Raw genomic sequence first — 22,496 nt, forward strand, 5'->3', positions numbered from 1 at the left:
GGCAAAGTAAACACACAGCTCGTAGGATGTGTTGAGAGTTGGTTTATAGCTGTTGGGGTCATTTGGCTTGACCCCTAATCGGACGGTCTGAGTAATAAATCAAGCTTTACCAATCAGTAATAAATCAAGCTTTACAAATCAGTTAAATTGACCTCAAAGGTTATTAAACAATTGTCATATAGGACAGTGTTGTGCCATATATCAGCACAAGGTCCAAAGTATGAAGGCAGGAATGCGTCAGTTTATGCAAATTTTGGGCAAAACCAATTTAATCTAGGATAGTATTTAAGGCTATATTAAGGTTATCACATTCAGTGTCTACATGATTGTTAAAATCCCCCACTATAATAACCTTGTCAGTGTTTAACACTAAATCAGATAAGAAGTCTGAGAACTAATCTAAAAACTGAGAGTAAGTCCTATAAAACTACAAACAGAAGAGGTTTTATTGCTTTGCTTTATCAGTCAGTTTTAATTTAGTTAACCATTATTTAATTTAAAATAAACTAAAATTAACGGAAAACAGTGTTGTTGCAACATGCTGATGCAAAATAAGTTTAGGGTTTTACCAAAAATTTTGTTCTCCTCTTATAGCAACGGTGTTGAAAACATAAAATTTGAGAATTTAGGTATCAAGATAATATCGTTTCGTGTTTGTGTGGGTTTCTGTTTGGTGGTGGGGTTGAGCTTCACAAAGAATTTGCGTTTAGGGCACCCAGATGGCTAGCACCACCCCTGCTCTAATGCAACATTTGTTTTTTCTCTGACTATGGAGCTGCCAATTTTCAGCTTCTCAGCAGGTGTATCGCTGAGTAGGGAAAATCTGTTAGAAACGCAGATGGGTTGGTGGCGACTTTGGGGCTGGAATCTAAAGCTATGCTTCCTGGGTATTGTCACCCAGTTGGCCTGGTTACTCTGCTGCATGGGTATGGCCTGAAGAGCGCTATGTGAAGCTAATCTCTGTGGCTCCACGCTAGCTAAGGGGCAGCTATCTGCTGGATTTTCAGCTGCATGAATCCAGGCCTCCAATTCTGACACACTAAAGGAGGCAGAGGAATAACTAAACAGACACAGAGAGCAGGAGAGAGGGGGAGACTTAGACAAATACAGAGGCGTTAATGGAAGGATAGGTGAGGAAGCCATAGTAAGGCTAAAGCTAGGCTATGCTAGCAACCTCTAACCACACAGAGCAAAGCAAACCGTGTGAAACATGAGTTCTCAAAAGTGCAGTGCAGGAACTGAGAATGTTTTAAACATGCTTATGTGTTAGAAACAGAGAGATCACCGCAAAGAGATTTAAGATAAAATCAAGAGAGTCTGGAACACCAAACCACAATCCACACCACAGCAACAGAAAACATGTGACGCAATATGCCTTACCGCAATCTCAGGACCTCACAACACCAACGTAAAAATCAGCACCTCTGTGATAGCATTTGTTTTTTTCCTCTACTGCATAACCAAGTCTTTAACACTGGTCAGACATTTAATGTCAGCAGCGCATTATTTTATTAGGATTTTGACGTGCCGGAACCTACAACTGTGTTTTGTCATGTGTACATGCAGGCTCAAGAAGACACCTATCTTGGAGTCTTTGTCAATTCTGGTCGCTTGACCTTGAGAGAACTGGGATAAAAGTGTGGATAAAAGGCTAAAACGCAAAAAAAGTTATTTGTTTTCCCAGATACCTGGCAGCATGCTGACTAGGCCTGCAGTTCCCCATGTAAACGAAACATGCGCTGGGCTTTTGAAAGGAGCAGCTTCTCATGCTTCAATAGAAATATGCTGAAAGCACTGTTATGAATAAAAAGTGAAGTCAAAATATCCAAATTGTTGATCTGTATGATGGGGTGGCATTTATTTTACATCAAGCCTGGACGTTGAGGACCATATTGGAGAGGGAGGGGCTAGACCTGTGGCAAATCAATTAAACCCACGATATATTTTAATGACATCATTCGATGCAGCTTTAAGGAGAGGTGCAGCTCTTAAGCTAATAACAGCTAATGCATTAGCTTAGTTGACTGGGAGGTTTTCTTCCAGAGGGTAAATTACTAAAATCACTCTCAAATATCCAGGAATTTAAAATAAACAAATGACACTTAAGAGTGGGGGTGTGTGCACTTCATATGTCACTCCCACCCTTCCGGTTCAGTTAATAATGGCTGCCCACGAGGATTGCTTATAGTCTGCTATCTCAAATGTTTTGGGGGACTTTAGGAGGTTACTATGTAGTATGTGTCAATTATGAATCCACCAATGTGTTATCTTAATATGGCACGTTTTACATGAAAATGGTTGTATACTTTTGTTTGACTTTAATAGTGCCAGGCAACATAAAACAGTATCCAATAAAAATAGTATTTTTTTTGTTGTGACATATTTCGTTATTGGCTCATGTGAAAAATATCTTGATAAGATTTTTTTCCATGTCACCCAGCCCTGACCGGTAGGCTGATTTCTAACAAAATATCCTACAGTGGTTATGTGCTGATAGTGTATGGTGACGTGGGCATTGTGTTCATGTCCTTGGAGGATGTCCTTTGCCATTAGTTAAAATAATTCACCGAGATCACAGGGTGTTTGAGCTTTCAGAACATCTAACTACAACCTGCAGCTTTCAACTGCTCTATGTCACCATCCTCATGGACACAGCACAAATATATTCAGTACTGTAACCGACAGGTGCAAATATGGAGCTAATGGCTGTACCAGTCACAAACACCCACATAAATGAATGATGCAAATTTCAAAACAAAGAATCACAAAAATAAGTGCAACAGAAATACACTGCAAAAGAAAAATGCTGCATTTAAAGACAATAGACAAGCAACACTATTAATGGTGCAAGTATCAACAACAACATCAAGTTAAAAAAAGAGGTGGCAGCAAATGTTTTAAAAAACAGAGACGCACCAGACCACAAGGAGGAGTCAACCATCAAGTCAGATGGGACCAGACCCTCCATAAAGACAGAAGAAAACTGGAAGGAAAAAATAAAAGGTAAGTTTTCATTATGTCTTTTTTTAAACATGAGCCCATAATTGTCCTACATTATTATTGGTAAATGTGCTAATGTTCTATATTAGTGCTCTTGTCTTTAATAAGGGTCTGGTCACATATAACTTGGTGGTCGAGTCCCCGAAGTTGTTTGGTACAGTTTTTAGAATGAGTTTGCAACTGTTGTCTACTTGCTGTTTTGGTACTTGCAGCATTTTTCTTTTTCCTCCGGTCCATTTTCTGGATATTTCTTTCTTGTGTTTCTGTTTTGTACTTGGCATCATTCATATGTTCAGCCGCGATCAGCCATTTGCTCTGCATCTGCACCTGTTGGTCATTACAATTCAATGCTTCATATAGAAACAAAGTTGTTATAGATTGTCCTATTATTATGTGTATCAGATTGTACTGACCAACATATTTCTCAGATTAAAAAGACTATAGAGGATGGACCATACAGCATCTCCTGTCTGGGTTTTGTGGTACCAGAATCAGAATTCTGATTCTAGATCATGTAATGAAAGGTGATCTGAAAGGGACAGACATGTCCTACGCACATATCTTCTTGTTTCCCTCTTAGTGTCTTCAAAAATAAAAAAACAACTTTATGCAGTGCATCTTTCAAATAAAGACATTCCAACAATTAAGACGTTACAAACCAACTAGTTTTTGACAAACATGAGTATATAATGGGCAGACTGTCTACTTTTAATAGTCAACTTTATGTTGTTTTGATGATTATTACATTTGCAGTCACATAAGGTAACATAAATAAATTATAAAGAACATCTGCCATTTTGATGTGTCTCAGTCAATACCATTTGGAAAAGGTAAACATTTTGGCCTGATTTAAATAACATTTCAACACAAACACAGCTCAGGACGAGGCTTAGTTTTAATGGTTATGGAATGTCTTAGATTTAAAGTGAAGGGTGCAAAACTTTTCCAAAAATGGATCCTTGCAAAAAGCTGGGGTACACGTGTGTGTAATACCCGGATTCTGGTGTGAGCACACATGCAGTCAACGGACCATATTGTATTTCTCTATTTTTAATCTTCTTAGTTACAAAACAGCTTTATTCAATACAAAAATGACAGAAATAGTAATGCTTCATAAGAAGACACTGTTTTGAAGATAATTATGACCATATTAAATAAAAGAGTCCCAGAAAAAAGCTTCAGCTTATATTAATATTTAACCATAGACGGAATGGCTGCATACATAGCAGATTAGCAGTCAGGGACACTGAGCAGGCCAAATGTGACATAAGAGCACTGAGAGAAAGACCTATGCATATGACATCCATGGGAAAAAGGAGAAATGGGAGGGAAAAGTTAAGAAAAGTAATTCCAAGCTAGATTTTAGCTGAGCCAGGCACAGCGCTAGTATTAAAGGATTGGAAATTGTTTAGGGGAAGAATGATGAAGGGGTACAGATTTCCACCAGCTCATTAGGAGTACATATGTTTGGCTAACCTCCTTCACTCTTTCTGATCCACCAGTGTGGATCCACTGTCTTCTTCCCTGATTTTCCGCTTTTTCCACTTCCTCCTGTTTTAGTCTGCAAGTCCTCCTCCTCCAAGTCCTGGAGGATGCACCGCATCCTGTTGCAGTGCTCATTGACCACAGCGAATTAACTTGACAATGGCAAAGATCTGGGTTATCACAGTCTGTGTGGAAAATGGGTGTGCATCCGGTAGGCAGTCCCACAAGTGGGCATTCCAGAGGGTCCCATTCAAGGCTACTAAAGGCCATTACTCTACAATTATTTATCTGTTCAAATTAATTTAGAGCTGAAATGGTTTTCCCAATTTAAAAGGATCTGAAAGCAAAAAAAGAAGCAGCTGCTAGGAATGAAAGTGGTTGATAAAAATAAAAAACAGCTATGGCCAATATGACTGACTCAATCCACTTACATCATCTTGAATGTCCAGGTCACAACCAGCTTTCAGAAGGATGCGCACAACCTCAAGGTGACCTTTGTAGGCAGCCAAGTGCAAGGGACTTCTGCCATACTGTTGACACAAGAAAACATGCACATCACTGTTAATACAGGACAACATAACAACTTCATTGGAAAGAAAGTTTGCGTCCCACACAGAGTTCACAGGGGTGGAAAGTTGCAAGTAACTAAATTGCAAGTAACTGATCATCTAGTATCACAAGTCAAGACAATCTGCCACAACGCATAATGCACCACATCACCAAATCCATGTAAAACAAACAAATCCTTAATCCAGCAGAATGGGATAAAATCTGCACAGCTGTTCATATGAGATAATATCAGCCAGTACAGAGAATACTTGATCTGAGCATACTGCCGCATATGAATCTTTAGATAGCCACAGAAACCAAAAAAATTACTTGAGGATAGGTTTGGAAGTTACTTCCCAAATAAATCCTTTATTTCCAGGAATACAACACTAAACTGAGCGGCTTGGATCCAACATTTTTCAGAGTATATTAACAATTCTTTGATTATATCCACATAAAGCAGCTTTACTAAGCAGAAAATATTTGGGCAACAGACAAAAACTGAATAAACGTTTTTTACATAATTATACAATTATGACAAAAATCTAAGTTGTATTTATAGTTATTTTAAATAAGGCAAGTTTATTTATATAACTTATTTCAGTAACAAGACGATTCAAAGTGCTGTACATGAAGAGAAAAACATTACAGACATACGAAAAAGCCACACATTACATTAACAAAGGAATAAGCTAAGTAAATCCTTGACTAGACTTATTTCATACATTAGCAGACATAGAGAAAGACTTAATTGGTTTTATTATTATAATAAGAAATAAGCTAAGTATATTGTTGGGGATTTCCGATATAAAGTAATTTTGTCCAACTTTTCTAATAACTTTTGTTTCATTCTTTCACTGGAAGGAACTTCATCACAAAAAAATCAAAGCACAATTGTTTATATTCATACATTCCTCAAAGCTACAAGTTAAGGTCTCTGATCTGACCTTTCTAAACCATAGCTAAAATAGGAGAAATGTTTCCTTTCATAATAAAGTTTCATTACAACGAGCTTCATTACTAAAAATTCTAAGGTTAATTGCTTTTATTCATAAAGCTATAGCTTGAGGTCTCGGATCTGACCTTTCTGACACTACATCCAAAACAGAGTAAGGGAAGAAAGAACAACAGAGGCAGTGTGTGTGTGAGTGTGTGTATATGCCTGCCTGTGTGTTGTAGTGTAGTCATGTATGTCTGTGCAAGCACATGTGTGTGTTAGACTGTGAACTGTGGCAGATAGCTCTCGAGTCTGATAGTGATAACTTTATCAGGCAGTTCAATAGCGCTCTATTCCAGGTCACAGATGTCAAAGAACATTTTGTTTACATAACATCCAGGAGAAAATTTAGGTTGGTTTCCTTTCGAGGCCGATGGGGAGGCCAAATTCTGATAATAGCATTTGTTTTGGGTAGGCAGACTATTCTTTTTCTGTCTGCCTTCAAAGGCTCACTGATTCATCTCGATGCCGATTTCAAAACAGCCAAAATTGTGATCATTCTGCCAGATCGTTTCCATTCAGCCAGCAAGTTCAGAAACCGCAGCTGGCCTGCAGTTATTTTTTATTTACTGTAATTCTGTGCAATTAAGCCATGAGAAAAATTCAAACTGTAAGTTTAAAGCCACTGAAATGTATGACTTTTACAGGTCCCCAGGGAACCGCCCATCACAGCAGGGGTGCAAACACTGTCCAAATCCCCCTCACATTTCTCTATCTCTTTTGCCTGTGATCCCTTGTGACAAGCCATGGGCTCACACGGGGTTTGAATACCTCCAAATGTGCTCAACTGGAAATGAAGCTAATTCTGCAAGCTTTCTTCTGTGTAATCAGACGCCGGAGTAAGGAACCAGCCGCTACAGAAACCTGCTTTTGTAATTTTCCTCAGTTTTGGCAGAAAGCTGAGCCGAAACCACAGGAGACAATTCCCCCTACAGTTGGACGCTGCCTTAAACGTTGGGGCACCCCTTCCACACCTGTGCATAGCCTAAGGAAACACTTCTGCTGCGCAGAGGTCCACATGCTGCCGCTTCCACCGCCTGAGCGGACCCCCTCCCAGGAGCTGTATACACGTCACCGAAAGCCTTGTTTCCCAAACGACAGCTGTTTTCCCCTTCGAGCTGGTCGCCTGCTCGCTGCTCAGATAACCAGCTTCACCTTGGAGTAATTCACTGCACCCGTATCCCCCATCGCCACAATCAGAGACAACAGCAGAGGTTTGGCGAAGAAATAAACAGGGAAAGTTTTTATTTTAGGTTTTTTTCCCCCGTTTTGTTTTAAGCTTTGACCGAGGTAAAAGACCTAGAGCTAACAGGCATAGCTCCCGCTAGCTTCTTTGAAACCATGCTATGCTCTGTGTATAGCATGGTGTGTTTTTACGGTTATAATAAACCTTATTTCCAGAAGGGTTTTATACACCGAGGGGATAATAATGTTTGTGTTAGCCGGTCCAATTATTCCGACCAAATAGAGCTTAAACAGCTTTTTAAATGTGCACCGAATGTCTGCTAGCATGTTGCTATTAGCTTCCTGAGTAACATTAGTGGTAAAAATGAGTAAACGTGACTACGGTTTGTTTTAAATGAGCATTAGTACATCATTAATAGGGAAGATTAAGGTTGATTTAATGGTGTTTTGCATAACTTTAGGATAACCCCATCAAGCGACCAATCGCTACAGTGCCCCCTGGGTACCTGGAGGAATAATGACATTAATAAAATCAAGTGTCCTAAAGATATAGATTTTTTTTCTGAGAAAGTCTTTTTTAACTCAGGATTTGCATTGTGAATAGGTTGAAACACACACCAAATGTTGTTCTAAATTAGTTAAGTTAATTTAATCTCATTCCATATTCTTTAAGATGAAATTTGGTTCTCTAACTTAGATCTGCAATGAACCAGGATTCACTGAATAATTTTGATGATGGCTTTCAACTATTTTTCTTTTATGTTTTTGTTTCTTTTGTGTGTACATAGTTCCTTAGCTTCGTTTTATCTTAATTTTGCTTAGTAGTTTAGTTAAGGTTCACTAGCCCCCAGTTGGTCGATGCAGATGGCTGTTCACACTGAGCCTGGTTCTGCAGGATGTTTCTTGCTGTTAAAGGAGAGTTTTCCTCTCCACTGTTGCTTCATGCATGCTCAGTAAGAGGAATTGCCGCAAAGCCATCGACAATACAGATGACTGTCCACTGTGGCTCTGCCCTCTTTCAGCAGGATTGAATGCTGCTTGTCAAGACTTGATGCAATTTACTTGGTTTGCTTAGATAGGGAACTTTTTGACCAGTGTGTATGATTTGATTTAATTTGACTTTGTACAGTGTCTTGAGATGATATATTGTGAATTGGTGCTATATAAATAAAATTCAATTGAATTAACACTGTATTTCAACTAATAAATCCTCTCTACTAGGTTAGGGAAGACAAAGCAGACACAAAAATGCACAGAAGCACACATTGATCCAGGAATCCTTTCTATGTTAGAGGGTAATGGCATATGATCTGAACGCCCCCCATCCCCCCATGGTGCCAACTAAACAGAAGGCCAGACCAGGTGTACTTCATATGAAGAGAAAAACAATTATTTTATAACAATTAAAAATGAGGCAAAAAAATTCTAAGATTAAATCCAACACAATACTAATTTTTGTCAATTGGAAAGGTGGAATGAGATGGAAAAATAGCCAATGAGACTCAACCCTCTCAAGCAACAGGAAGCGAATAATGGCATGATAGAGCTCTCTTGTTTGTTGAGCTGTATGCAGTCGATTTGAGGTGAGGATTGCAATTTTATTAAATTCCCGCTTCCCTGAATAAGAGACCCAGCCTTTCTTTGATTTCTTGTCCTTTTTTGTTTTTATATTTCCTGTCAGCTTCATGCACTTTAAAATATTGTTACAATTTGTGAGGTGGATGCTGGACCGAAACATAGACAAAACTAGGAAGGCGCATGATGAGATGATAATACGGTTTAATAAATAGAAAAAAAATAATTTACAAACATAGGTAAATAAGAAAACAGGGAGCAAACAGGTGGGTAACGATGAAGAATTCGACAACTAGGGGGAGGAACAGGTGGTTTAAATAGCAGAGGAGAACAGAGAGGAAACCAAGAGGGCAGGTGAAAGCAATCAACTATTAATGAGACAAGTGAAAACGATGAAGGTTGTTAAGCTGATGGAGGAAAGAGGAAAAACAGGGAAACAGCTATCTAACAGAAACAGAATACAATGAACTAATATAATCAAAGGTTTAACACCAAAGGATAAATAACTAAAGATGTAATGATCCAAAAATAAAATTCAAACTCAAACCTTCATGGTTCATGACAAATATAACTTTAACTCCTTTGTATCCTTTATTGTCAAAGTATAAATAAATAATTTTCCTAAAAGATGTAGGAGGCCCTAAAATAGTATATTTTAGTCGACAAAATTTCAAGTACATTTAATCAAACAAAACTAGAGTGAAATGAAAATGATTACAGATGACTAAAGAGCAACTAAAACCAACAATTTAGTCGAAAAACTATGAAAAAACTGAATTCAAATGTGCTGTCAGAAATTAACATTGACAAAGAGTGACTTTTGGGCATTTCAATTTATTTAAAGGAGCAGTAAGTGAAATGTAATTATTTTAGGTAGAAAGAACTAAGGTATATTTTTAGATGGACTATGGTATGACATCACACACCATCTCTCTGTGTTCTCCAGTCTCTTGTTTACAAGCTGGGCCGGCCGTGCATGCATGTATGTCCACTAAAGTTATGGCCCCTCCCTGCCCTGAAATGCCACCACCGGACTAATTTGAAGACGATCAAGACCCGTTATTGCTTCACAAAAAAAACCCCAACGGTCTTTGGCAAAGAAGTTCTCAGATAAGGACAGGGACAAAACGAGGATTAACCTTAGCCTCACGTTTCCAAGGTTACTGTAATGTGAAACAAGTAGCTGTAGCCCAGCTCACACAGTTAGCATTGTTTAATGCAGCCCGCCGGGCATGTGAGCTGGCCACCGTGATCTAGAGACAGTGCTCAACAGTGCACCTAGTGGTGAAATTCCACTTATTTCTCCTATAACACAATGATGATTTAAAAGATGAGAATTTTTATGGTTTGTATGTTTAACACCTTCAAGCATGGATCTGCAAGAAATAGCTTCCTTACACTGCAGTAAGTATTGTTGATGGATTCAACAACCAATCTGAAGCAGACTTGGTGTAAAGTGAGAGTTGCATACTGCAAGCCAGTATCTTCCGATTAATCTGTATAATCTGATTGAATTTGCCTTTGGAACGTGCCTTGAGATGACATGTATCATAAATTGGTGCTATATAAAATTTAATTGAATTAAATCTTATGAAAACCAAGAAAAATTTATCTAACTCACATTAAAATTAAAAACACTAGATTTTTGTTCATATGACACTTGTACTGCATTAGGTGAGAAAATAGAATATTAAGAATAAAATTATGTGTTTCCTTACACAATGGTGTGAGAAATAACTGAAAAAGACAACTTACTTAACAGGATCCCAACATGCAGACAACTGTTCAAACTTGAAACAACTATATCCAGGAAATTCATTATGAAGCTGTAATTAGAATTATACAATTTAATTATAGATTTATAGATTATAGATTCCATCCGTCCGTTTTCTTCCGCTTATCCGGGGTCGGGTCGCGGGGGTAGCAGCTTCAGTAGGGAGGCCCAGACGTCCCTCTCCCCAGCCACTTGGGCCAGCTCCTCCGGGGGAATCCCAAGGCGTTCCCAGGACAACCGTGAGACATGGTCCCTCCAGCGTGTCCTGGGTCTTCCCCTGGGCCTCCTCCCGGTGGGACGTGCCCGGAACACCTCACCAGGGAGGCGTCCAGGAGGCATCCTAACCAGATGCCCGAGCCACCTCAACCGGCTCCTCTCAACGTGGAGGAGCAGCGGCTCTACTCTGAGTCCTCCCCAGATGACTGAGCTCCTCACCCTATCTCTAAGGGAGAGCCCAGACACACTACGGAGAAAACTCATTTCAGCCCCTTGTATCCAGGATCTCGTTCTTTCGTTCACGACCCAAAGTTTGTGACCATAGATGAGGGTAGGAACGTAGATCGATATATATATATATATATATATATATATATATATATATATATATATATATATATATATACTGGGTGCGATTTGCTGGGGGGGATGGGGGGGAATTTACCCCCCCTCTGTTTGTGACGTCCCCCCCTCTGGTCATTCATGTTTTATCCCGGGGGGGGGGATACATTCCTCCCCCCCTCTGGTCTGAACAAGTAATCTTATGGATTTTTAAAAATGTATATAAATTAGGGCTGTCAGTTTTTAACGCGTTGGATCACAGCGCTGATACTTTTTTTGTCGTCGTTAATTGCGCGTCCGTTCCCTAATGTTTTTTTCCCCGCCATGCTCTCCGGACTGTGTTTCTTTTACCCTCGGCGCTTTCCGTAGTTTCAAGAACGCTAGAGAACTGTAGCAAAGCAGACCCGCGCTCACTGTTGCACAGACTGCTTATTTCACGCAACTTTGGGCTTGTTTTTTTCTAAAGGTGCTTGTAAATTTCTTCCCCTGTGTTGCGGTTTTTTGGGCACGTTTCTGAAAGTGAAATCGCTTATTTGGGCTCTAAAATAAGTGATGAAACAGCAGTTATTAAGAGACCTGGCTTCACTAGACACTTTGAGTGTATCCAGCTGAAATATCCTTCCGCCATAGGAGCCGACGGTAGTAAAGGCAGAGAGAGCAACTCTGCACGTATTTTCTGCAGTTTACGGCTGCAATAACCGGTGATAACTGCTGAAAGTAGATTACTTGGTGCAGATCACCATTTTGAGCAGACATTGGTTCTGACTTAAACTGTATGAATATGGATATAAACAGCAAGCAAAAATATTGTTTGCTGTTGTGAAAGCTCAGAATTAGATGTGTGAGAGAGTGAAAAAACAAACAATAAAACTTATGACTTTATTGAAATGTAAAATTTGTATTAATGTATATGTATATGCCTAATACCATGTCTATCTTTGTTTAAGAGCCAAAAAAATATATCGGCATGAAAATAGGTATTTATTTACAAATTTATTTATACATTATGTAAACATCACGGCGTCATGATTATTCATTTAGCCATCATAGTCCAGAGTTTAACATTTGGCACTAGGATGTTTTCATTCCAATTCTCAAAAGTGCTTGAAAAATAACAAAATAAAAATATTTTTTTTACAAGCATGTATTTTGTTAGTGTCATTTATTGCAAAATTGCAAAATAAAATGCCCAAACGGGCTATTACACTTTCAGAAATAAAAGGATAAAACATGCAATTAACTTGCAATTAATCTCGAGTTAACTATCGACATTATGTGATTAATCGATTCAAATTAAATTTTTAAATCGTTTGACAGCCCTAATATAAGTCCATGTCTTGTGTCCTTCACATTTGTTAATTTAATTTTTTGTTGTCTGTTTTCAAAGAGTATTAATATGTTTTCTGCTTGAAGCGGTTAAAGTAAACTAATACCCACTCCCGAGTCCAGACAGTAGATGGCGCAAGTTTAAAAACAATAGTCTAACCTACTGGATCTAGCTATTTACCTGAAAGAGCAGCTGCTAACTAACCAAGTAATGAATGAGAACGTGTGGCAGCATGAACGTCAACAAAGTATTTTGTCATATTTCGGCCCGAAAAATCAACAGAAAAGGTCAAGAGTAGATGACGAGACAAACAGGCATGGTAATGTTACAGGACAAACTTTTTGTGGATGATGAAGATTTGCAGGCAGTGTCAAAAGACAAGAAGCAGCAGCAGCCGATTTCTCCACCCTCCCGCCCAGGACAGGTTACATGCTGTCACATAACCTTGTTGTTATGTTCATTTATAAAAGACTTCATTTCACAAGACAAAAGTTTTTAATATTCACTTTAAAACAATCTGCTTGCTTCACAGTAAACCCTGGTCTAACTTTACCTTTACAGGTCTTTTCATTAGTGACTCAGACGAAACTACCTCCAACATGGAGTTGAAGGTTGACCTTATACTTCTTTTCATTTCATTGAGTTGCTTTGTTGTTTTATTTCAGTTTAACCATGTTCACCATACCAGCCTTGTAAATAGCTATTCCAACATTGATTTCAATCTGAAAAACTCACACAGAAAGAAAAGGCAATTAGAAGAATTTTATTGATGCAATATTTTAAAAGTTTGGCGCTCAGACCTTGGCAGGAAAAATTCATGCTGAATTATACTTCAATATGCATAAGCAGGCGTATGAGAATAGGGATATTTCCCCCCCAGGTCTGAAACTGGTGGTGGAGTGGAGATAAATAAAGTTTGTTCAGTCCATATGCTGAATTGTTTGAGCTAGATGTCCAACTTGATAAATACAGGTTTGCATGAACTGTCCATGATGAGCAAGCATGAAGCGACTGTGGAGAGGAAAAACTCCCCTTTGGGAAGAAACCTCTGGCAGAACCAGGCTCAGCATGGCGGTCTTCTGCCGGACCGTTTTAAGGAGTGACTGGGAATTCCATGAGAGTCCAGGAGGAATTACACTCTGATAGGGACGAGGTTGAAGGAGGACCGTAGGAAAGCCAGGCGGAGCTTGCTACGATGGTGGAGAAGGGGATGGAGGTGGGTTGAAACCGGTCAGAGTCCAAACCGGACACGCCCAGCCACCGCTTGCTCGCTGAGGAGAAGGCCGAGACGAGGATGTAGAGTTCTTTTTAAGATGAACCCAGGATGCTGATTGGCTTCGAGGAGGAGCAGTTCAAAGCTGATTGGCTTGTGTCGGAGTCGGATGAGTCCCTGATTGATGGAGGTAGGCAATAGAGTTTCTTCAGTCTGAATTTTCGCTTAAGCTGCATTTTCCTGGCCAGAGCAACGTTTATAAAACTCTGCCTTCTTTATCCTGGATTAAGCTCTAATAATGGCCTTTTTCCAAAATGCCTAAAAGCAGCTGGTCAAAATACATCCATCAGAGCAAAGCAACAAATGTAACAGTGTAGTAGTTCTTGCAATACAATGACATAAATTAACGTTGTTTTAAACACTGCTTTCAGTAGCCTCTGTACTATCTTGTTTCAGATGATTTTATTCCAAATAGCAGTGTTATCAACAGGAATTTAACAGGTGTGACAAACATTAGACATTTTCCTTATATGATAGAATGGTAAACCAACATCTGAATGCACGTTCAGGAAATATATGTCATGATGAGTAAATTCTAAAATCTCTTTACAACTGGCTTAACATTGTTTCAGGCTGCAGGGATGAAAGCAACACAGTAACCTGAAGGCCCTTGTGATGGTTTTTTTATCTACTTGAGGAATAAATACTTTGGTTTTGACTGAACATAAACTGCGGCTATGGCTGGACTGTTAGTCAGGGCTAGTAGCGGATCTCTTGTGTATACAGTAGCTGCACGTTGCCCTCCTATGTCTCCAAAAACAAATTCCATTTAAAATAAAACAAACAGTAAAATAGAACACAAAATGGCTAAGTTCATGTTGTGAGTTGAAAGGTCAAAAAGATAGACATATACACACTACTAGAAGTAGATAAAGGAGATAAAAAGTCTAAAAAAGAATTAATAAAATATGGAGCCACCATCAGAAGCTGCCTTCTCTCGCGGTACTCCTATGCTTTGATAAGTACTTCCTCATACAATACCACACCTACTCTTACGACACCACCTGGCATGATTTCTCTAGATCTACACAAACACAATTCAGCTCTCTGACCATCTCTGTATGTATGCAGGATCCTCAAAGCAAACACCGAATCTGTAGTATTTATTCTTGGCATGAAACCATACTGCTGCTCAGAGATGCTCACTTCTGACCCCAGTCTAGCTTCCACTACCCTTTCTACCACACTACCCACTACGACAACTTCATTGTGTGCACATCTCCCTTTTTTTTTTAATTTGGTAGCCGTAACACTTCTCATCCATTCATGAGGCATCTTCCTGCTTCATAAGATCTCATTGATAGCCTGGTCAAAAACTCTACAGCTGTCTCTCCTAGACATTCCCATACCTCCACAGGTATGTCATCATGACCAACTGTCTTTCTCCTTTTCAATGCCTTACTCACATCATCCTTGTCACTAACTGATCCAAAATGGTCACTTCTTCTGCTCTTTGTTCTTGTATTTTCTTCATTCAACTCTTTAAAGTACTCCTTTCATATTTCTATCACACTTGTTAAACCTCTCAATACCTTTTCATCTTCATCCTTAATCAACCCAACCTGCTTAACATCCTTCCCATCTCAGTGTCTGCTTTGTCAACCTGCATATATTCTTCTGTCTCTTTGTACTGTTCAAACTGTTATACAAGTCACTGTATACCCTTTATTTGGCCTTAGCTACCTCTACTTTCACTTTATGCTGAATCTCGCTGTACTCCCGGTGACTCTCTTTAGTTCTAACAGTTTCCCACTTCTTCTTAGCTTATCACTTTCTCTGGACACACTTTTATACTTCCTTGTTCCACCACCAATACTCCTTATTAACTTTCCTTCCAGAAAAAACATCAAGTAGTCTACTACCTGTCTCCCTGATCACATCAGCTGTAGTTGTCCATTCATATGAATGCACCTCCTGGCCACCCAGAGTCTGTCTCCATTCCTCCCTGAAAGCTACATATGTTTCTTTCTCTTTCAACTTCCACCACTTTACCTCTGCTCTTGTAAGTCACCTTGTGCTCCTGCCTCTTCTGGAAGAAGGCAGCCATTTCCATCCTCTTAGCAAAGTTTACTAACCTGGCCAGATTGATAATGTGTAGCAGTTCTGCACAATATCAACCCCCAATCCTTTCTGAGAAAGGAGGGATATTCAGCAGAACTTTTCCGAGCTGAAAGGGCAAAGCATCACTTAGTGCCTGCCTACTAAAAGTTGTTTTTAGCCAAATATGGTATCTAATAAACATGTTGTAAGCAGCAGGCACCATGAGAAACCACAACAAGTTAAGCTAGTCAAGGCTTGTTACTTCTATTTCTAGCTTCAATCTCATCTGACACTGTTTTTGCCTCCAGAACATTCCTGATAAACTCCTCCTTCAAGATAACTTCTACACCATTCCTCTTCCCATCCACACCATGCTAGAGCAGCTTGAACCCTGCTCCTCCTTACTCTGTGTCTCGAGAACACAGAGTAAGCCCACCTGCCTCCTCTGCATCATGTCAGCCAACTCTAGCTTTTCCTGCCATAGCCCCAACATTCCAAGTCCCTACTCTCAGTTCTGGAGTATTCCCTTTCTTCTTCTCTCTCTGCTTACAGACACGTCGGCCTCCTCTTCTTTTTTGCTGATCAACAGAAGCCCAAATTCTGCTGTGACCCTGTCGGTTGTTGTTAACCCGGGCCTCAACCAATCTGTTTTGGAGATCATGTTATTGACTTGCATAGTAAATTTGGCAAAAGATTTAAATACTCTTCCTGATGCAACCTTCTGCATTTAAAATAAGACACAAGACACTGTGCCCCCTCTTTGGGGCGCCACTGCCACAGCATCTTATCTTAATATACCACTAAATAATAATGTTTCCATCTTTGATCCATGTAACCAGAGCTGTGACAATGTTAATCCCAGAATCACATCTGACTTCTGAGGTTTATTGTGGGGCTTATTCATTGCTAAGAGTGGAACAACAGATTTATCTCACAAGAACAAGAGATAAAATCTTAGCAATATAGTGCAGACAACTAAGAATGCAGATTATTTATTTTTTTTAAGTTCAAATGTATATTTTTTCCACCTTGATAAGGAATGTAGGGAAGTTCAGTAACATACCTTACACAGTTTTCATAGGACTGGGATTCACCTTACACATTTTCTCAAGCTATAGAGTGAGTGAACATGCAGTCACACCCAAGAACCTAGAACCTTAGAAAACGTATAAGGACATGCCAAATTAGCAGCAGTGCAGATATCTTTCACAGAAATACCGCTGAACAGAACATCATCAACTTTTTGCATGGCGTTATGAGGAACAGGGCATCCACAATTAGCTGTGACCACACCTAGAAAGACACTGTGGATAAGGTCGGTCAATGTACAAATTTCCTTTCACATGATTGTACCTTGATCCAAAAAGGAGCCAAGTATCTGGAATTGTTTTGCTTTTGGTAAGAGAGTGAATATGTACAGGTTCTGTATTCATAAAGCTGCAAACCTGTAACTACAGTATTTTGCCAAAAAAAAAGCTGTGAAATTCTCCCATTTTACTCTGGAGAATCTGCTCTGTGGCTCCAAATGAAAAGCAGCAATAGTATGATAGTGATAAGCATCTCACTGATACCAGCACTTTAAACCAGATACCGTTCTGAAATGCTGGTTGAATTTGTTCATCAAATATAAGCTTTACTGTTAATGAAATTGCATCCTGTTGACATAAGTTCATCCTCTGCTGGTGCTTTAATTGCAAGGTTTGTGCATTTGATCATTCCCATTGCATTAGGAAAACTGACTCTCGCATCAACTTGCACATCAATGGTGGTCTGTTTGACTGCATTGTGTGGGACTTTATTAAACCTGGCAGATAACAAAATTTCCTATCCCATTCAACTGTCAGGGTGCAGGTCTTCCTTCTGCACCATGGAAAGTTCCAGATCCTTCCACCATCCACTGTGCACTGCTTCACTCCATGCTAGATCAGTTTCACCTGCTGCAATAATCAAGTCCGGACTCATAACACCTGCCAGCTCTCCTATATAAGCCCTCTTCAGTCTGCTCCTCGTCGCTGGGTCATCTGCATTCACTCCTTGTTGCCTGCCTGAGTCTCACACCTTCTAGCCTGAGATCCCTACCTCTGACGCCTTGCTCAGCCAACTGCCTGCTTCAGCTTCACCGTGTCTCTACCCTCAGCCATCTCCTCCATCACTCGTCTGCTCCTGTCTGGTACAGTCTCTGGTCTCCATCTCCATTACTCAAAGCCTTCAATAAAGCTCCTTAAACGTAGCTGTGTGTGTGTGGTGGTGTTCGGGTTCATCAGAACAAATCCTGACAGCATGACCCAGCCACAGTTGAACCCGACGCCCACACAGAGCTCTCATGGTGAGCTCGCCTTACGAGACGCGGCGGAGCTCAGCTCCAGGAAAGTTTGAGGGCCTTTCCAATGCTCAGCCCTCCCAAGAAACGGATAGAGGAGGTTAAACGCGTGCGGGGCTGCTTGGAGAACCAGATGGGGCTTCTGACGCTCCTCGGAGTGTCTGGGCTGTTTGAGGAGCTAGACTGGAACATCAAAGCAGCGCTTGCCCAGCTCCTCGGCAAATCACCACCACCCAGACCTCCGCCGACCAGTCTGTCCACCTCGCCAGCTGCCTCGTCCGCAGCCCCCGCTACAGATTCAGCTTCAGCTCTCGTCTTTCCTGCGGCTCCCGCCGCTGCTGTCTCTGCTGCAACTCCCGATGCCTCACCGTCAGCAGCAGTCTCTTCATCGCCGCCCGGCTCCTCCCAGCGCAGACGCCGGACTCGGCAGCACAGAAAATCTCCCGAGGCCAAGCCTGACATCCCCGCTGAAGCTGCACCAACTGCGGCCGACGTCACCTTCCTTTCCCCGGTGAGTCGGCCGGGCGCAGATGCTGCCGCTCAGGAGAGTCTGGCTAGAGCACCCCGCCTTCATGAAGATCAGCTGTGGGACTTTTTCTACGGGGACAAGGACGACCTTCTCCCATGTTGGTCCGTCCCTGACAAAACTCCAACAGCCTACGAGGCCGGGGTGCACACCGCCTCGCCAGAGGCGTGTGCAGAGTTTCCCACTGCACACGCCACGGCCCAAGCTTGCGTGGGTGTGCGCGTATCCGCCGAAAGCTCTGCTCTGCCGGCCGCCGAAAGCTCCGCTCTGGCGGCCGCCGAAAGCTCCGCTCTGCCAGCCGCCGAAAGCTCCGCTCTGTCGGTTCTGAGGTTCCTGCTGCGCACGCCACGGCCAGAGCCTGCGTGGGTGCGCACATCTCACCGCCGCCGGCCTTCGCTGACATCCCGCCGGCCGACGAGAGAAAAGACCCGCCGGCCGACGAGAGAAAAGACCCGCCAGCCGAAAGAAGCCCTCAACCTGTGCAGCTGGCTGTCTCAAGGGTTCCTGCGGCACACGCCACGGCCCAAGCCTGCGAGGGGGTCCAGGGGTACCCGCCTCCAGTCTACGTTCCCGAGTCCAGCGAGGCGGTCCACGGGGACCCGCCTCCGGTCAAACCTCCAGAGTCCTCCGAGGCGGTCCAGGGGGACCTGCCTCCAGTCTACGTTCCCGAGCCAAGCGAGGCGGTCCAGGGGGACCCGCCTCCGGTCAAACCTCCAGAGTCCTGTGAGGCGGTCCAGGGGGACCCGCCTCCAGTCTACGTTCCCGAGTCCTGTGAGGCAGTCCAGGGGGACCCGCCTCCAGTCTACGTTCCCGAGTCCAGCGAGGCGGTCCAGGGGGACCCGCCTCCGGTCAAACCTCCAGAGTCCTCCGAGGCGGTCTACGTTCCCGAGTCCAGCAAAGGGGTCCAGGGAGACTCACCTCAAGCCTATGTTCCCGAGTCCAGCGAGGCGGTCCAGGGGGACCCGCCTCCAGTGCCAGCTCCAGTGTCCAGCGAGGGGATCCAGGGGGACCCGCCTCCGGTGTCCAGCGAGGCGGTCCAGGGGGACCCGCCTCCAGTGCCAGCTCCAGTGTCCAGCGAGGCGGTCCAGGGGGACCCGCCTCCAGTGCCAGCTCTCCAGTCCAGATATGCGGTCCGGTCGGACCCGCCTCCAGTCTCTGCTCTCCAGTCCAGAGAGGGGGACCCGCCTCCAGTCTACGTTCCCGAGTCCAGCGAGGCGGTCCAGGGGGACCCGTCTCTGGCCAAACCTCCAGAGTCCTCCGAGGCGGTCCAGGGGGACCCGCCTCCAGTCTACGTTCCCGAGTCCAGCGAGGCGGTCCAGGGGGACCCGCCTCTGGTCAAACCTCCAGAGTCCTCCAAGGCGGTCCAGGGGGACCCGCCTCCAGTCTACGTTCCTGAGTCCAGTGAGGCGGTCCAGGGGGACCCGCCTCTGGTCAAACCTCCAGAGTCCTCCAAGGCGGTCATGGGGGACCCGCCTCCAGTCTACGTTCCCGAGTCCTGTGAGGCAGTCCAGGGGGACCCGCCTCTAGTCTACGTTCCCGAGTCCTGTGAGGCAGTCCAGGGGGACCCGCCTCCAGTCTACGTTCCCGAGTCCTGTGAGGCAGTCCAGGGGGACCCGCCTCCAGTCTACGTTCCCGAGTCCAGCAAAGGGGTCCAGGGAGACTCACCTCAAGCCTATGTTCCCGAGTCCAGTGAGGCGGTCCAGGGGAACCCACCTCCAGTGCCAGCTCCAGTGTCCAGCGAGGGGATCCAGGGGGACCCGCCTCCAGTGCCAGCTCCAGTGTCCAGCGAGGCGGTCCAGGGGGACCCGCCTCCAGTGCCAGCTCTCCAGTCCGGAGAGGCGGTCCGGTCGGACCCGCCTCCAGTCTCTGCTCTCCAGTCCAGAGAGGCGGTCCAGGGGGACCCGCCTCCAGTAAAAGCTCCAGAACCTCCGAGGATCCTTCAGTGGAGCTCGACGCCAGGAGAACCAAGGCGAGACTCCACTGCCGGCCGCCTGAGATCCTGCTGCCCGCTGCTCCAGCCACGACAGGGTCGCCCTCCGCGACGACCGCCACCGGTGACCCTGCTGCTCCGCCGTCAGACGAGACACCCAATGCGACGCCCGCCGCCTAAGACTCTACTGCCCTGCCGCCGGCTGACCCTGCTCCGCCGCCTGCCGCGCCCAGGCCGTCCTCCGTTGCTCCCAAGCCGCCGCTCAAGAGGCGTCGCTCCCAAGCCGCCGCTCAAGAGGCGTCGCTCCCAAGCCGCCGCTCCAGGGGGACCCGCCTCCAGTCTACGTTCCCGAGTCCTGTGAGGCAGTCCAGGGGGACCCGCCTCCAGTCTACGTTCCCGAGTCCAGCGAGGCGGTCCAGGGGGACCCGCCTCCGGTCAAACCTCCAGAGTCCTCCGAGGCGGTCCAGGGGGACCCGCCTCGAGTCTACGTTCCCGAGTCCAGCAAAGGGGTCCAGGGAGACTCACCTCAAGCCTATGTTCCCGAGTCCAGCGAGGCGGTCCAGGGGGACCCGCCTCCAGTGCCAGCTCCAGTGTCCAGCGAGGGGATCCAGGGGGACCCGCCTCCGGTGTCCAGCGAGGCGGTCCAGGGGGACCCGCCTCCAGTGCCAGCTCCAGTGTCCAGCGAGGCGGTCCAGGGGGACCCGCCTCCAGTGCCAGCTCTCCAGTCCAGATAGGCGGTCCGGTCGGACCCGCCTCCAGTCTCTGCTCTCCAGTCCAGAGAGGGGGACCCGCCTCCAGTCTACGTTCCCGAGTCCAGCGAGGCGGTCCAGGGGGCCCCCCATCTGGTCAAACCTCCAGAGTCCTCCGAGGCGGTCCAGGGGGACCCGCCTCCAGTCTACGTTCCCGAGTCCTGTGAGGCAGTCCAGGGGGACCCGCCTCCAGTCTACGTTCCCGAGTCCAGCAAAGGGGTCCAGGGAGACTCACCTCAAGCCTATGTTCCCGAGTCCAGTGAGGCGGTCCAGGGGAACCCACCTCCAGTGCCAGCTCCAGTGTCCAGCGAGGGGATCCAGGGGGACCCGCCTCCAGTGCCAGCTCCAGTGTCCAGCGAGGCAGTCCAGGGGGACCCGCCTCCAGTGCCAGCTCTCCAGTCCGGAGAGGCGGTCCGGTCGGACCCGCCTCCAGTCTCTGCTCTCCAGTCCAGAGAGGCGGTCCGGTCGGACCCGCCTCCAGTAAAAGCTCCAGAACCCTCCGAGGATCCTTCAGTGGAGCTCGACGCCAGGAGAACCAAGGCGAGACTCCACTGCCTGAGATCCTGCTGCCCGCTGCTCCAGCCACGACAGGGTCGCCCTCCGCGACGACCGCCACCGGTGACCCTGCTGCTCCGCCGTCAGACGAGACACCCAATGCGACGCCCGCCGCCTAAGACTCTACTGCCCTGCCGCCGGCTGACCCTGCTCCGCCGCCTGCTGCGCCCAGGCCGTCCTCCGTTGCTCCCAAGCCGCCGCTCAAGAGGCGTCGCTCCCAAGCCGCCGCTCAAGAGGCGTCGCTCCCAAGCCCGCCGCTCAAGAGGCGTCGCTCCCAAGCCCGCCGCTCTCAAGCCCGCCGCTCTCAAGTCATCGCCTGAGCCCGCCGGTGCCACCGCCTGTGTCCTCTGGTGCTCTCAAGTCCCCGAGTTCTACGCTCTCAAGTCCCCGAGTTCTACGCTCTCAAGTCCCCGAGTTCCAGCGCTCCCAAGTTTCCTGAGTTCCAGCGCTCCCAAGTTTCCTGAGTTCCAGCGCTGTCAAGTCTCCTGAATTCCATCACGCTTCAAGAGGTTTCTGTTCTCCCGGCACCTTTTGTTGGAGTCTAACCCCCCGTCCTGTCCTCCCTCCGCCCACCCGGGATGGGTGTTCTTGTTTTTGAACTAGTGTTTTGTTTAGGCCGCCTGGAATTCGGCCTTGGGGGGGGGGGGGGGGGG

General features: G+C 45.0%; 1 protein-coding gene across 8 annotated transcripts in view; it reads right to left on the bottom strand.

Moving 5' to 3' along the window:
* The window catches only part of ankrd6b (ankyrin repeat domain 6b), a 175,388-nt gene that overhangs the window by 110,347 nt on the left and 42,545 nt on the right, over positions 1 to 22,496 (bottom strand). For 4 of the 8 annotated variants that reach the window (XM_036147143.1, XM_036147147.1, XM_036147144.1 and 1 more), the window contains 2 exons: positions 4,917 to 5,015; positions 4,477 to 4,822 (listed from right to left, as the gene is read on the bottom strand). In XM_036147143.1, the coding sequence (XP_036003036.1) occupies positions 4,477 to 4,755 (279 nt within the window). In that variant the 5' untranslated portion in view covers positions 4,756 to 4,822; positions 4,917 to 5,015. The remainder of the gene's footprint in view (positions 1 to 4,476; positions 4,823 to 4,916; positions 5,016 to 22,496) is intronic. The other 4 variants (XM_036147146.1, XM_036147148.1, XM_036147145.1 and 1 more) reach the window with 1 other exon arrangement.

This window comes from Fundulus heteroclitus, chromosome 15 (genome assembly GCF_011125445.2).
Source record: "Fundulus heteroclitus isolate FHET01 chromosome 15, MU-UCD_Fhet_4.1, whole genome shotgun sequence".
Lineage (NCBI taxonomy): Eukaryota > Metazoa > Chordata > Actinopteri > Cyprinodontiformes > Fundulidae > Fundulus > Fundulus heteroclitus.